Source organism: Dipodomys merriami, unplaced genomic scaffold (assembly GCF_024711535.1).
Source record: "Dipodomys merriami isolate MVZ:Mamm:240054 unplaced genomic scaffold, mDipMer1.0.p SCAF_138, whole genome shotgun sequence".
NCBI lineage: Eukaryota > Metazoa > Chordata > Mammalia > Rodentia > Heteromyidae > Dipodomys > Dipodomys merriami.
In genome coordinates, this window is record NW_027202693.1 from 1,293,322 (window position 1) to 1,308,606 (window position 15,285).

A 15,285-nucleotide genomic window follows, 5' to 3' on the forward strand; every position below is an offset into this window, starting at 1 on the left:
GATGTTATACCTGACATAAATCAGGTAATGAGTACTGTTTTTTTTTGGGGGGGCATCTTGGGGCTTAAACTAAGCCTGGGTGCTACCCTTGAGCTTTTGTACTCAAAGCTAGTGCTTCATCAGGAGTTAACAGCTCCACTTCCACCTTTTTGCAATTAACTGGAGATAAAGCGACTCCAGGACTTTTCTCTGCCTGGGCTGGGTGCAAACCATCCTCAGATCTCAGCCTTCTGAATAGGATTACGGGCAATCCATAGCAAATTCCAGAGCAAAATAATATAGCAAGCATCTACAATGTACACGCCAGACACTGGCACCAGGAGTAAATTACCTCATCTGGCTCCAGCTACAACCTTCCTGAGGCACATATTATTATGACTGCTATTTTTAAAAATAGCAATAAAATAAAACATGTATGAGGGTCCAAAAAGGACACCAGATTGGTTCTCCCGCTGGAGGCCAATGCATCAAGCTCAGTCACCTGATGTGCAGTTTGAAACATGGCCTCACCCTTATTCCCCCCACACAAAAAAACACCGGGCCCCAATAAACTCTAAGATTTGGGAGAGTCAAAAAGGTTATTTTTCTTCTGTACTGGGTGTGAACGTAGGTGCAAGAGCTTGTTAGGTACTGTACCACTGAAGCCGTGCCTGCAGCTCTCCATTAAAGACAGCACATTTTAACTGCCGTGAAAAGGTCTGTAAATCCACAAAGCAAGCAGGATTGTATATGGAAGAAGATAATTTTCCGCCTGAGCTCCTAAACACCCGTCCCAAGAGCCAGGGTCCGCTTCCTGGGAACCTTCCAGTAACACTGTAAATCACAAGTATCAAAGTCAGTTCTACATGGTGAACTGTTATCGCTGTAAAAAAAAAAAAACAGCAAAGTGGCTTTTTGGGTTTTTTTCGAGATCTGGTGGTGGGGCCTGAACTCTGTCCCTCAGGCTAGCACTTTACCACTTGAGCCACAGCGCCACTTCCAGCTTTTTTCTTTTTGCTTATGTGGTGCTGAGGAACCGAACCCAGGGCCTCATGCATGCAAGGCGAGCGCTCTACCACTGAGCCACTTTCCCAACCCTTTTTGTCCTTTTACATCCTAAATGCTAAAAGGTAGTCGGATCTCCGATGACGGCTCCACCCGGACTCACCTGGGGAGGTCGATTCCATCGACTTTCAACTGCCAACTCCTGAAGCGGCTCCGCCCCTTCTGCGAGGGATGGTTGAGTCACCTGGAAAGTCTCGCGATAGCCCTCCCAGTTCCCATAACTCCGTGCGCTCGCCCCTCCCGCTCTCTTTCCGCCATCTTTCTGTGCCGGTGAGTAACTCTCCGAGGGGCTCCGGTGCCATCCGCCGGCCATCGGCGCCATCCTACGGCCTGAGATTCGGATCCCGTGTCCTAAGAGGCCGTCGGGGGCTTCCTGAGCCGGGGGTCCTGGACTTTGGGGAGCTGGGGCCGTCTGGGGGGAGCGCCATGCCCGGTCCCCGCACGCCCCGCCACGGGGCCCCGGCGGGCACGCAGCTGCGGGCCGTGGGGAGAGGCGGCCGCGGCGGCGGGGCCTGCGGCGCCCGGGGCTGCCCCGGGGACGGTGGCCCGGGAGGGCCGCCCCCGGGAGGGCCTCTCGCCAGCCGGAGCGGGGGCACTTCCGGACTTGGGGCGAGCCGGGGCTGCGGCGGGGCGGGGGGAACGCCGACGTCGGTGCGGGGTGACGGGTTGCTTTTGGCCCACGTCGTTAGGACTTGCACAGAGTTTAGAGTCTGTGGCAGCGTGCGGACATGGGGGAAACGGGAGTCCGGTCCCCTGCAAAGTGACTGTGCGTGTGGCCTGACTCAGGCTGGTGGATGCCGTGGGATGACGTAGACTGGGACGCTGTAAGGATGAAGTCGGGAGATGAATTGACTTGTGAGGGCAGTGCCAGTTAACTGGACGCTGCCCAGTTAGGAGACTGGAACACATAGCGACCCGTGTTGAGTAGCTCCCAAGTACACCCGAGTGTATTCATTTGGGCATCTTGACAGTTCCCGCCAGTCCTGAGGTCGTCTTAGTGCAAAATGAATTTTAGTCTTCCAGTCATTCGTGTGCTTCATTCAGCACACATAGATCTGACTCCTCCTGCGATCTGGGACTCTTGGTGTAGATGTAGTGATACTTGGTTAGTAAGTTTTGGCAGGGCAATGATAGGTTTGGCTCTTGGTTGACCCTGAGGATACGTGTGTCTTCCCCCGAGCAGCCATCATGGTGCGCATGAACGTCCTGGCTGACGCCCTCAAGAGCATCAACAATGCTGAGAAGAGAGGCAAACGCCAAGTGCTCATCAGGCCGTGCTCTAAAGTCATCGTCAGGTTCCTCACTGTGATGATGAAGCATGGTAAGTGTGTTGTTGGCTCCGTTTCATTGTGTGGCTGTCAGGGCACATGGCATGTCATTCATGCCTGGGATCTGACATTGAATTTGTGGGTTTTAAATTGTAGCCTGGATTCTTTGGGGTGTTGCTCTCAAAGTGTTATGTAGTACTGTGGGAATGGAAATGAGCAACTCAACTCTACCCAGACTGCCCAAAGGGAAAGATGAGAGAGATGAATCCAGCAGGCGGAAAGGAATACTGGGGTGGTGGAAAATTCGGGTCACAAACTGAGGCATTGTGTTTGTTCCTTAGGCTACATTGGCGAGTTTGAAATCATTGATGATCACAGAGCTGGGAAAATTGTTGTGAACCTCACAGGCAGATTAAACAAGGTGAGGATGGTTTAACGTTCTTGTCTGGCAAATATTGCATATAGTGCCCTACTGCATCTCATTTGTTCTGTAGAGTTCTCTGCTGGATACTTGGGCTGAGTTGTGTGTGAGTGAGTTGTGAGCTGTGTGATGGGTGTTGGGAGAGAAGTTAGCCTTGGTGGTCTGGTACTTGAATCCTGGATGTGGTATGCCCATCCCTGGCTGGAACTTGGCTGGTCGTGGGTGTTTTGAATCTGTCTTGAGTAAGTGGATACCAATATTAGTTAGTACTCAGTTCAGTTTTATTGCATAGGGCTTTACCTGTGTCCTTGAGGTTTGGATTGCGATTGGGGTGAAGACAGGGTTTTTAGCCCTGGCTGGCTGTGAGTTAGCAGTTGTCCTTTCTTGTCTCCAGAGAGGATTATAGGTGAGCTGTATTTATTGCCTGTAGGTTACCAAATTGTCCTGATTATTCTAATCCTTTTCACTTACGGTATAACTGATCCTTGTTCTAGAGTCAGGATGTCAGTATGCACAGGGTATTTTTAAGAGGCTGAAATTGCTAGTCCACCACATGGGAAAACACAACAAATTGCTAAAGACAGGCTTGGTTGATAAAGTGCTCAGTGCAACAGTTCCCATGTTGCTTCCCTGTATATATAGCAAGCTTGTTTCATGTTAAGTAAAAACTACTGGGATGAAGTCCCAAAGATTTATTGGAGAAGTTGCTAGGCTTGTTGAAAATGCTTTTGTTACAATTGCCACCTCTAATGGGAGAATGGGCTTGGTTTGGCTGCTCTTTCCTGTTTTTAAAATAGAAGGGGGTGCCTTTCTGCTTGCTCTTATGCCTACAGTATCCTGGCCAGTTAGTAACTTGGGTGAGTTGCTTTAGGACAAAACAAATAATGTTTCCATGTTCTCCCAACTTTCAAATCCTGTTATAAATAGAATTTCTTGATGTCCCTCAAGGGATAGCTGCACAGAGCTTGGGTGTTTGATTTTGTTTGGCCTGGGGAAGATGTGCTGAGTGAGTTCTCTGGGTGGATATTTTTCACTGCTGGAAAGGGTCTGGATGCAAAGTAGGTGACTTGTTTGGAAGAGCTTTGATTTCCTCTTAGTATTTCCACTGGTGGGTTGGAGGAGCTGTGATCATGGACAGCAGAGCACAGAACCTCAGCAGCATAATGAGGCAGTTGGGTTCATAGTTAGACAGGCTCTGGGTTCCAGTCTGCTTCAGGGAACTGTGGCTTACAGCTGCTCTGAGACTGGAGGAAGTGCTCCCTTATTTGTGTGCATGCATCTTGGGTGTGCATGCAGGTGTAGAGGTGTGCTCACAGCTAGCTGTCTAACTGCCATCTGAGCCCTCTGCTTGAGGAGCGGAGTTGGTTGCAGTCAGTGTTCTCACATACTCATTTCTTGTGTGTCATGGTAGGAGCCTTTCCACAGTGAGATGCACTGGTGATCTGCAGAGATTTTAGGACTCACAGGGTGACTAGACTGGTGCTCTTGGACAGTGCTTTCTGTTTACAGTAAGGAGCTGCTTTTGCTGCTTGCCTTCTGTCAGGTTAGTTTGCAGGCATGGGCCTGGGCAGCAGGCCACTGCCACAGAAGTATAAAGTGACAGTAGTAGAAGTTCAGTGCTGTGGGGCCTGTGCTCTTTGTTTACTATGCTGAAGGTCGAACCCAGGGCCTTGTATGTGGGTTCCAGGCAACCACTCTCCCACTTTGCACACCTGTGGTCTTCGTTCACTGGAAATGGGAAAGTTTGGTCTGGTCTAGCTCAGTCTCCAGCCTGTACAGTATGGTCCTTTGTTCTGAGACTGCTCTCCAGCTCACAGTAACACCAGCAAGGGACACACATGACTGGGTTTCCACCTTTTCCTTTACTCTCAGCTCCTTATTTTTACTCATATGTGGGTACCGTTGTAGTGTTTGAACCCTGCACTTTCCTGTCAAGTAAGCACAAACACTGAGCTCTGTTGCAGTCAGTTTATATCAAAGACATATTTATTTTTGTTTCCTTTTACAGTGTGGAGTAATCAGCCCCCGGTTTGATCTGCAGCTCAAAGACCTTGAAAAATGGCAGAATAATCTGCTCCCATCCCGTCAATTTGGGTGAGTTGATTTTTATCAGTTAAGAAAGCGTTAATCAGATGAATAACTGGGATAATAATTTGACTTTAGATGAAATACTCTGTATCCTTTTGTTTTTCCTTTTTTTGGTAGGCTTTGAATTCAGGCAGGGCCTCCCATTTACTTGGCAGATGCTCTACCACTTGAACCACAACTCCAGTTCTGCTTTTTTGCTAATTAATTGGAGATAGAATTTTGTGGACTTCTGTCATGGCTGATTTTGAAGTGTAATCTAGCTCAGCCTGTTGAGTAGCTAGGATTTACAGGTGTGAACCACTTTGTGGTTTCATTTTTGGCAGTAATTGCCTTACCAATCAGGTTGCCTTAAAAATCAGCTCACTGCCATATTTATTAAGCTTCGGGTTCTGAGAGGCCCGAGAGCTGAGATGGGGTGTGGCTTCTCATTTGGTTCCGTTTAGAGTAGTTGGACTGTCTGTTTTGGTGTCTTTTGTACAGCAGATGTCCTGCTGAGTGCCCCCTGATGGGAGATTCAAGTCTGATTCCAGGCTTTGGGGAAAATTAGGGGCTGGAAATCTCATGAGTTCCAATTCTTGTTTCCGGGTTTCAAAGTTGTGAGATGATGGCACGTCATAGACTGGCTTTCCTCCTCTTGAAAATGGTCAGGTGAGCCGGGCGCTGGAGGCAGGTGCCTGTGATCCTAGCTGCGCGGGAGGTTGAACGCTGAGGGTGGGGTTTTGAAGCCAGTCTTGGCAGGAAAGCCCATGTGAATTAACTCCAATAAACCACCAAAAAAGCCAGAAATGGAGCTGTGGCTTAAGTGCGAGAGCATTAGCTTTGAGCATAAAGCTCGAGTGCTGAGGCCCCAGAACTGAACAAAAACAAAAGGGTTGGTAGGTGATAATTAAGACAGCCTGCCATCCAGTACTTGTTTTGAGGACTAAGTTACTCTAAAGGTTTAGGTTTCACAGTACATGTTTAAGATGTCGTCACCTAATTCTCTCTGAAGGCTTTTAGGATGTAAAACAACAAAAGTTTCTTCATTGTAGCTAAAAACTTAGTGTCCTTGAGAATGGTTGAATCCATTTTCTCCTCACTGTGTTAAGTGTACAGTGTCACTTCTGTGTTCTGTGCACAAGACTTGTCAAGTCTACAGCAAGTGGCACAGTCATTTCACACTTTGAAGCTCCTGGTGCTTGAATAGTCCATGTCTCCTGCCCGGGAGTGAGTAATGGGAGCATATTTTAGGCTCTCTGAGTTTTACCTTTGTTTTCTAGTGAGCTGCAGTCCTGAGGGTGGTCAGTGTTGAACTCACCGCATGTCTCTTCCTCCCTAGCTTCATCGTTCTGACCACCTCAGCTGGCATCATGGACCACGAAGAAGCAAGACGGAAACACACAGGAGGGAAAATCCTGGGATTCTTTTTCTAGGGATTAACACATGCATATAAATAAAACACCTCAGTGGACTCCGCTTCTGCTCGTGGTTTTGAGCTCTTGCAAGAGTACAGCCAGTGGTTTGCACTGTTCTCTGAAGAGTTCGAGCAGGCCTGGGGAAGTGTCTGGCCCAGGATGATAGAGTGTGGGTTGGGGTTCAGGTTTGAGTTCCTCTTCTTCCTCGGGAGGACTGGTGTAGCCTAACATGGAGTAGTGCTGCAGATACTCTTCAGTACACACCCTATCTTGAAGCGCAGGTGGTTACGCCACCCACCACTTCTCCTGTAGATGGGGTCCTGTCATCTGTTGCAGGCGGGATGTGGCTCCTCACCTTCTGCCCGGCTTCTGGGCAGGGCTGACCCTCAGCCTCCTGCCACTGAATGATTTCTTTGCACCTTGAGCAGTTAGAGGATCTCTGGGTAAAAGGCATTTTATTTTGCCACAAATGCTGAGATTTTGCATGTAATAGAGGGATTTTAGTGTTTGAAATTGTATATCTGCGCAGCCTGACATGTTGCAGGCTAGACTTGAGGGTGTGGATCCTTGGAGAGAAGGGGTTCACATTATCTCCCCTGTCCCGGGATGGATGTTTGTGAGTTCAGAAGAATTTCTGGGGATAAACGGATTGCAAGTTCTGAGGAACCTGTTGTGAATGAGGTTCAGGGATTTGTTTAGGCAGAATTTCTGGTTTCTGCTGCTGGTGCCTTTTATTTTTACTGCAAGCTTTCCTCCCAAAGACCAGGGCTCTAGCTGGCTCAGTGCCTGGTTTCACGGGCTCACCTGATCCTCCAATGGACAGAACTGTGGTAATGAGATCTCAGGCCTCACACAGCCCTCTTCCCTGAGTCTCAGCCGTGGTGGGAACCAGTCCTGTAATTCCAAATGGAAATTGCAAGGCTCACTAAACAATCGTAATGGGAAAGTGCTGTGGGGATTTGCTAAGCTGTCGGTCTTGGTGACAGGCTTGGGAAACTGCTGAGTCCCAGGAAGACCAGCTCTCACGACCTGACCTGGTGGCACACCTCTGTAATCTCCGCATGCTGAAGCAGGAGGCCACCCTCAAAAAAATAGCTTGAGTTTCAAGTCACCCCTGCTTTCCACCAAAACCTGCTGCTTGCAACTTAACAATGTAGGTAAACAAGTAGGCTTTTATTATCCTAGATTGTGTAGTTTATGTAGGTAAACAAGTAGGCTTTTATTATCCTAGATTGTGTAGTTTTCAGCCTCCTGTAATCCCAGCACTGAATTTAAGAGAACACAAATGTGATCTCACCCAGCCGCCAGTGGTTCAGTGGTGTAACCCTAGCAACCCAGGAGGCTGAGATCTGAGGATTGCGGTTCAAAGCCAACTGGGGTAGGAAAGTGAGTGAAAAACCAGAAGTGGCTCTGACTTAAGTGGAAGAGTAGTACCCTTCCTTGAGAAACAGCACCCAGACTGAGTTCAAGCCCCTGGACTGTACAAGTGATCTCATCTGTGACAATAAGGCCATTAAATGCTGTCAGTCACAGAAGAGCTGCAGTTTCAGTGCACATTGGTGAGCTGCTGGAAGGGGGAAGTTGGCCCAGGCTCCCTCCTTGCATAGATAAGCCCTTTGCCTCTTGGTGCTCCGCTGCTTTCACCTTCACTGCAGCCAGTGAGTGCTCCAGGGATCTGGTGGTTCCATCCATTCTGCCAGATTGCTGGTGAGAAAATGAGTCTCCTGCAGGGAGAATGTACTGATTTGCATTTTCTACTTATTTGGCTCCTGGCTAAATGGAATTTTCATTACTTAATACCTGGCTTTCTCCTTGAAGATGAAAGTAAGTTTCACACTGGATTATTGAGCACATTCCATAGCCAAATAATCCTTTTATCATTCCGAGTGGGATTTTCCTGGTGGAGGTTGTCTGGGTTCTCTTGAGCTCATGCTTCCCGTCCTTGAAGTGGCAGTTTGGAAGACTGGTCTAAGTCACTGGTGAATTCAGTTGCTTTTAGGCATTACTGCTATTTGAACTCAAGGTCTTGTGTTTCCTAGACAGATGATTTACCACTTGAGCCACATGACTAGTCATTTTTCTTTTCCCCTTTCCCCCTTGCATGCATGTGACAATCACCTATACAAAATTAAGCACTCAGCACGTGCCCAACACCCATGTCTCCAAATACCTTAGGACAGTGCCCGCATCCCTGGGAAGCCTGGGAGATGGGCACACTGCAGTGGGCTGAGCAGTTCTGGCAAAGAACTGGTAGCCAGCAGTAGTGCAGGGTTGAATTCAGGTTGGGGGCTCACTGATGCCAGGATTACCCCCCCCCCCTTTTTTTTTTTTTGGTGGTGATGGGGCTTGAACTCGGCCTGGGTGCTGTCCCTCAGCTTAAGGCTAGCGCTCTACCACTTGAAAGCCACAGTGGTACTTCTGATTTTCTGTGTGGTTTATCGGAGATAAAAGTCTCATGGACTTTCCTGCCCGGGCTGGCTTTGAACCTTGATCCTCCTGATCTTGGCCTCCTGAGTAGGATTATAGGCGTGATCCACCGGTGCCCAGCTCAGGATTCCCTTCTATTTCCATGTATTTTATGATGCACCCAGCCAGGTCAGGCCAACGTTAATCTCCAGTTATGCGGAGTGTCCAATTTGGAATGCCCAGGTTTGGCAATTCTGAGAAACATCCCTGGTGCTGAGTGGACAAGGGTCTCTGACCCACAGGTTGCTTCCCATGGCCTATGCTATTGGATTGGCCCATTCCTCATGACCTTCCACAGTGATGAAAAAAGATGAAACCAGGAGTGGTAGTGCATTCCTGTAATTCCGGAGTGTAGTTTAAGGCCAGTGAGGCTACATAGGCGAGTCTCAAAAGCAAGAACAATGAAAGTGATAGAAGCTAACAGATGAGCTTGGGAACATTTCCCAGAGGTCACATGCAGTATGATCCCATTCATGGTTCATATCTGTGTAGAACATGAAGTGTTCTTGCTGCCTGTGGATTGAGAGGTGGGGTTAGGAGCGACTGCTAGCAGTATGGAGATGGTTATTTAGCGATACTGGAGTTCGGACTGAATCTCAAGCCTGCTAGGCAGCTGCTCCTACTGCTCAAACCACACCTCCAGCACTTTTTGCTGTATTTTGATAGACTTTTTGGTCAGGCTGACCTGGGCTACAATCATTTACATTTCCTAAGTGGCTAGGATTACAGGCAGGAACCCATGGAGTCTAGCTGATGAGTCTCTGAGAATGGTTTACCTGACTGGCTTTGCACCAGTACCCTTCTCATGGATACTTCCTGAGTAGCTGAGATACAAGTGTGATCACTGAAGCCTGTCTGGAATTTCTTTTGGTGGTGAGGATGCTGTAAGTCAGTTGTAGCTGTGTAATTTGGTTCAGTTGAGGTGGATGAGTTGTACAGTTTCAAAAGGACATTTGCATGGCACGTAACTTTGCCTTTTTTGTGTGTGTATGAAAATACTGTAGAGGGGTTACAATACATGAGCAAGGTAATGAGTACATTTCTTATCAAGCATCGTTGCCTCCTTTGTTTCCCCTTCCCATCTTCCCATCTCCCCCCCCCCCACACACACCAAAGTTGTAACATTCGTTTTTCAACATAATGTCTTGTACATCTCATTGTTGCAATGGGTCCACCTGTATCCCTATTTAAACAATTTGTTTTTTTTTTTCCTTCCACTCCACAAATTATACCAACATCAAATACAGTAAAAACAGGTTATACCATGGGGGACATACAAAGCAACAAAGAAATCATTATAAATATGTTAGAAACAATAGCACAAAAGAAAAACATGAGTCATTATCTTGGGGTTCATTTTGCCTAACGTGACCATTTCTGCTTGTCTCAGACATACACTAGTAATTGCAAGTAAGGGAAACCATGGGACCTCTGTTTCTTTGGGCCTTTTGCCTGTTTTTTTAAAAAAGGTACAGTTGGTTTAATACCATTTTTCATTATTGTGATAACAGTAAAGATCTACCCTCTTCCTGAAATTTTAAGTGAGCAGCACAGTAGTTTTAATGTTGTGTTTAATGTTAGAGTCGAACTTGGGACCTCACAGGTGCTAAGCAAGGTGCTGAACTACCGAGTCATGCCCTGATCACTGTTAATTGTGAGTGGACTGTTTTGGGCAGTCTCTAAGACAGGACTGAAACATCCTCTGAGCGAGGTGTCAGTCCACCTGTCCTGGAGGAAGCATTGATCTTTTTTGGCTTCTGTTTTGAAGGCTTCAGTCCCTTGCTGTGGGGAAGGTGTGGCGAAACAGCAATTCCATCATGGTGGCCAGGAAGGGGAGGGAGAGGAAGAGAGGAGACGGGAGCGTGATCTTTTTTTCCATTGGGGCTCCAGCCTTTGGATAGTGCCCCTCCATATCTAAGGGGAGTCTCCTTCAAACACCCTGAAGTCCACCTTCATCCAGTCACGTTGCCAGTGACCAGTGACCTGCAAACCCAAACCATAACCCCTCCAGTACGAATGGCTCTTCCCTAAGAGACAGCAGGTGTGGAGAGGGTGGGGTTATCTGCACCTCTGCACATCCCAGGCAGGATGTAAACTACAGCCCTTATGGAAGCCAGGGAGCTCCTCAAAAAATTAGATCCTCTACAACCCAGCAGCACCAAAGGCAACGTGTTGAGAGCCTTGTGTTGCCTGCAGCACAACTCAGAAGGGCTGATGAATGCAGTGGACCTAAAGGTCCATCAGTCGCTGAATGGACAAAAAGAACTAAGCGATGTGCTGACACGATGCACTCAAAACAAGGAAAGTCTAGTTGGGTGCTGGTGGCTCACCCTGGAATCCTAACTAAGAAGGCTGAGATCTGAGGATTGTGGTTTGAAGCCAGCCCAGGCAGGGAAGTGTGTGAGCTGCTCAGAGGTCCAATTAAAGAAAGATATAGGCGTGGCCCAAGGTGAGTGATGGCCTTGAACACAAAAGTCTTCAGGCCCTGAGTTTAAGCCCTACGACTGACACACGCGTGTGCATGCGCGTGCACACACATGCACACACACAACATGGGAGAACCTGGAGATGAAATGGCCCAGGCACAGACAGACACACCTGGCATGGGCCTGGGGCGGGTGAGGGTTAACCGAGGTCATCTTATACCCAGTGGTTCTGTGGCTCCGTGGTTCCATGGCTCCGTGGTTCTGTGGCTCCATGGTTTCTTTCACTCCGTGCGTGTTCGGTGCTGTGAGCTGCCTGTTACTCATCTTTGGGACAGAAAAGCGTTGGATACGTACGCGGGACTTGGAGCCGGAAAGCTCTGACTCAGCCTGGTCCAGCCACAGGCTAGCTTGTGTGTAGAGGGGCCTGCTGGCTCCCCCGTCCCTGCCACACCATCACCCCACTTTGTTGGACCAAAGACACGGAAGCTGGAGCAGAGATACCCAGAGAGAAGGCTGAGTTGGCAGAGGCTTTGGTGAAGGGCACCGGGGAAGATAGGGACCAAGTTGGGAGAACTTGAGTGGCAGGAGCCGTGACTCAGCAGAAGCCTGAGTGATGGAGCCGTGACTCAGCAGAAGCCTGAGTGATGGAGCCGTGACTCAGCAGAAGCCTGAGTGATGGAGCCGTGACTCAGCAGAAGTCTGAGTGATGGAGCCGTGACTCAGCAGAAACGTGAGTGATGGAGCTGTGACTCAGCAGAAGCCTGAGTGATGGAGCCGTGACTCAGCAGAAACGTGAGTGATGGAGCTGTGACTCAGCAGAAACGTAAGCTGGAGGAATGTGTCAGGAGCCCATGAGTCAGCAGGAGCCTGAGTGACAGGAGCTGTGTCTCAGCGGAAGCCAGAGGTGAGGTGGAGCCGGTAGGGTGCTCAGTCACCTTCCTCAGGTGGGCACTGTGGCGGCCATCAGAACTAGAGCACCCTGGGGTGGTTCAGGCCTCACTGCGTGTGAGGAAGCCCAGCTGGAGGGTGTTTTCATCCATTCCTGGGCTGCAGCACGGGTGGAAGGTGTTACCCGTCCCTGGCAAGAACAGCCAGAGGAAACAAACAGATTTTGACACCCATAGGTCTGAGGGGGAGATGGGCACCAGACAGTGCCCAGCTATAAGAAGGACCCCACCAGCTATGAAAAGGACACCCCTCAACTGCTTAATACAACCTTCCTAAATCGGCTGCTTGGCATCAGGGCTGGTCTTACATCTGCCTTGCTTGTTAGGCAGGCCTGAAACACTTGAGCCCCAATTTCAGATAGGGCTTTGAGCTTTGAACCAGGCTGGCCCGGGACCGCGATCCTCCTGTCTCTCTGCTCCCGTGTAGCTGGGGTTACGGTTATGCACCACTATACTCAGCACACTCAGCTTTGTGACAAGTCCCTTGTCTTGTTTAGCTGACTTCTCAAACACCTTTCTGTCTCAACTGGCCTGTTGTGCAGTGTCACCACTGAATACTGACAAGCTTGAAGGAGAATGGAGCGACAGATGAGGCTCCAATAAGGATCAGGTTGGGCGAGGAGAAGGGGACCAAACTCCTGTATGGAAACTCCTGCTTCTTGAGGACTCCCACTCTTCCTGGCTCTGCTGAGTGACCACGCTGTGCTTCCTTAATAGCGCCTGGCTGTGCACCTTAATTGGCCTGGTGATTTCTTCCTTTGAAAGGGTTCAGACCACTCCCAATGCCTTAGGTGAACCTGTTGTAGACACGAGAGCCCCTTGTTGCAGTACCAGAATATATCCTCTAGATGGCAGCACAGGACAGCAAATATTCTAGACTATCGCCTGTCCAGAGCTCAAGGTTGGACCAAAGGGCTTGGGAGATGCGGGTCTAGAGCATTGACTAGCCATGAGCGAGAAGCAGGTACTGGCGGGGAATGCATGTGTGTGGAGAGGCAAGCATGCCATTGGCCTCGAGGTCTAGAGGACAGGAATAGTTGTATATTCAGTCCATCTATATCTACCTGCCCATTACCCACATGTCAGCCCAGACAGCCATTCATCCATCCATTCATTCATCCATCGTGCATCCACTTGTCCATCCATCTATCCACTCATCCATCCATCCCTTCATCATTGACCCATCTATCCACTCATTTATCACCATTCACCCACCTACCTACCCATCTATCCATCCATCTATCATCTGTTCATCATCCATCCACCTGTCAGACTATCCATTCATCCATTCATGCATCCTTTCGTCTACCACCATCCATCCATTTTCTCATCCATCCAAACAAATTTTCTTTTAAAAATGTTTTTTTTTTAAATTGTAAAAATACTGAACAGAGGGGTTACACTTACATGAGTAAGGTAAGGAGTACATTTCCTATCAGGCATTGTTACCTCCTCCTTTGTTTTTCCCCTACCATCGCTTCCCTCCCTGCCTCCTCAACTCCTCCCCGCCCCCAACAAATTCTTGAGCACCGCTGTACCCATGCCGATATACACGCGCATATACAAGCGCACCCACATTGGCAACACTGATATAGATCCCAAAGATCATGTATGCATAATAACTGGTATTTTTTTTTTTTATTATTGGGAGTTTGTGTATATAGCTCAGTCTAACTTCAAACTCATGATCCTCCTTCAGGCTCTGAGGTGCTGGGATTACAGCATGCACTACTACTCCCAGCTTTGATATTGCCTTCTACTGAGTGTCAAGTTTGCTCTTCTCCCTCTGACCAATGGTAGAGACTGCCAGGCCTGTGTGCGTGGAGCGTCTTGCTAAGATCTGGCTTCCGGTCTGACTGCTCTCTGCTTCTTCACTTCCTCACATGAACCTGAGAGTCATCTAGGCTTTGAGATCTCAACGAATATTCCAAGCTGCTCCTCAGCCCTTTCCACCCTGCTCCTGAGAGAGAACTAAGTTGCTCTTGGATTTCTCACTTCTTCTCCTGCATCCTCTACTTCTGGGGTCCTGTTACCCCGGGCCATGCTTGTGACCTGCAGTGTATCATATTCTGTGATTTTTAACATTAAACTTTTTTTTTTTTGCAGTGACGATGTAAACTGATTTCAATTTTTTTCATTTTTTTGGTTAGCTTATATATTAATTGTGCAAAGGGCTTTCGCTGTGATACTTCCAAAGCAAATCTGATTTGATCAGCATTACCCATTTATTACTCTCTTGTTTTCCTCCTCCCTGTTAAAAATTTTTTAGTGGGGTTTAATTATTCCAGTTTTCATATGGGCCTGTGAAGTACTTGGAACATATTTGTCCCCCCTTGATCATTTATTTTTAATCTTTTTGGAAGTACTGGGTTTTGAACTTCCTAGGTAGGCATTCCGTCACTTGAGCCAGGTCCCCAGACCTAAATTATTAATATTAATTTTTTCTTAGTCCTGGGGCTCAAACTCAGGGCATGGATGCTTTCCCTGAGCTTCTTTTGCTCAAGGCTAGCATTGTACCACTTGAGCCACAGCACCACTGCTAACTTTTTGGTGGCTAATTAGAGATAAGAGTCTCACAGACAGTTGTGCCCTGGCTGGCTTTGAATTGCAATCCTCAGATCTCAGCCTCCCGAGTCGCTAGAATTACAGGCGTGAGCCACCTGCACCCAGCTTAATATTATTTTTTTAACAGCATTAACAACCACAAAAAAATGACTGGGGGATTTTCAAAGCAGACATGCACGGCTGTGTCCCACTGTTCTGGGGTACACACTGGACTAAGAGGATACACACTGCCTGGCCTAGTATCCTGTGTAGCTAACTCAGCTGGCCACCCCCTTGGCAGAGTGCTCTGCGTGACGGAGGCTGGGGATGCAGCCTTCAGTTACGGCACCCACCGTCCCCAAGTAGCCCTGGAGTCCTTAGGAGGCAGTATGGTGCAGCTGAAAGGCTCCAGTCTCCAGTAAACAACCCAGATTCTCGTTTCCAACCAGCCTCCTCCTTGCTGAGTGTCCTCAGCCCCCCGCCGCCCCCCACATCACACCCCATGCTACCCCAGGCTGCCCACTCTTGAAAGAAAGCTCTGATTGGTGCCGGAACTGGGGCCTGAACTCAGGGCCTGGGTACTGTCCTTGAGCTTTCATGCTCTAGGCTGGTACTCTACCACTTGAGCCACAGCTCCATTTCTGGCTTTTTAAAATTTTTTGGTGGTAAATTGGAGGTGAGTCTTTC

At 48.5% G+C, this 15,285-nt stretch overlaps 1 protein-coding gene across 1 annotated transcript; it reads left to right on the forward strand.

Moving 5' to 3' along the window:
- Positions 1-1,231: 1,231 nt before the first annotated feature.
- Positions 1,232-6,271, forward strand: LOC138825598 (small ribosomal subunit protein uS8). The gene is made up of 5 exons (XM_070020271.1): positions 1,232-1,314; positions 2,228-2,365; positions 2,654-2,733; positions 4,742-4,827; positions 6,140-6,271. Exons 2-5 carry the CDS (start codon positions 2,233-2,235, stop codon positions 6,231-6,233), a joined length of 393 nt encoding a protein of 130 aa, XP_069876372.1. The 5' UTR covers positions 1,232-1,314; positions 2,228-2,232; the 3' UTR covers positions 6,234-6,271.
- The last annotated feature ends 9,014 nt before the right edge of the window (positions 6,272-15,285 follow it).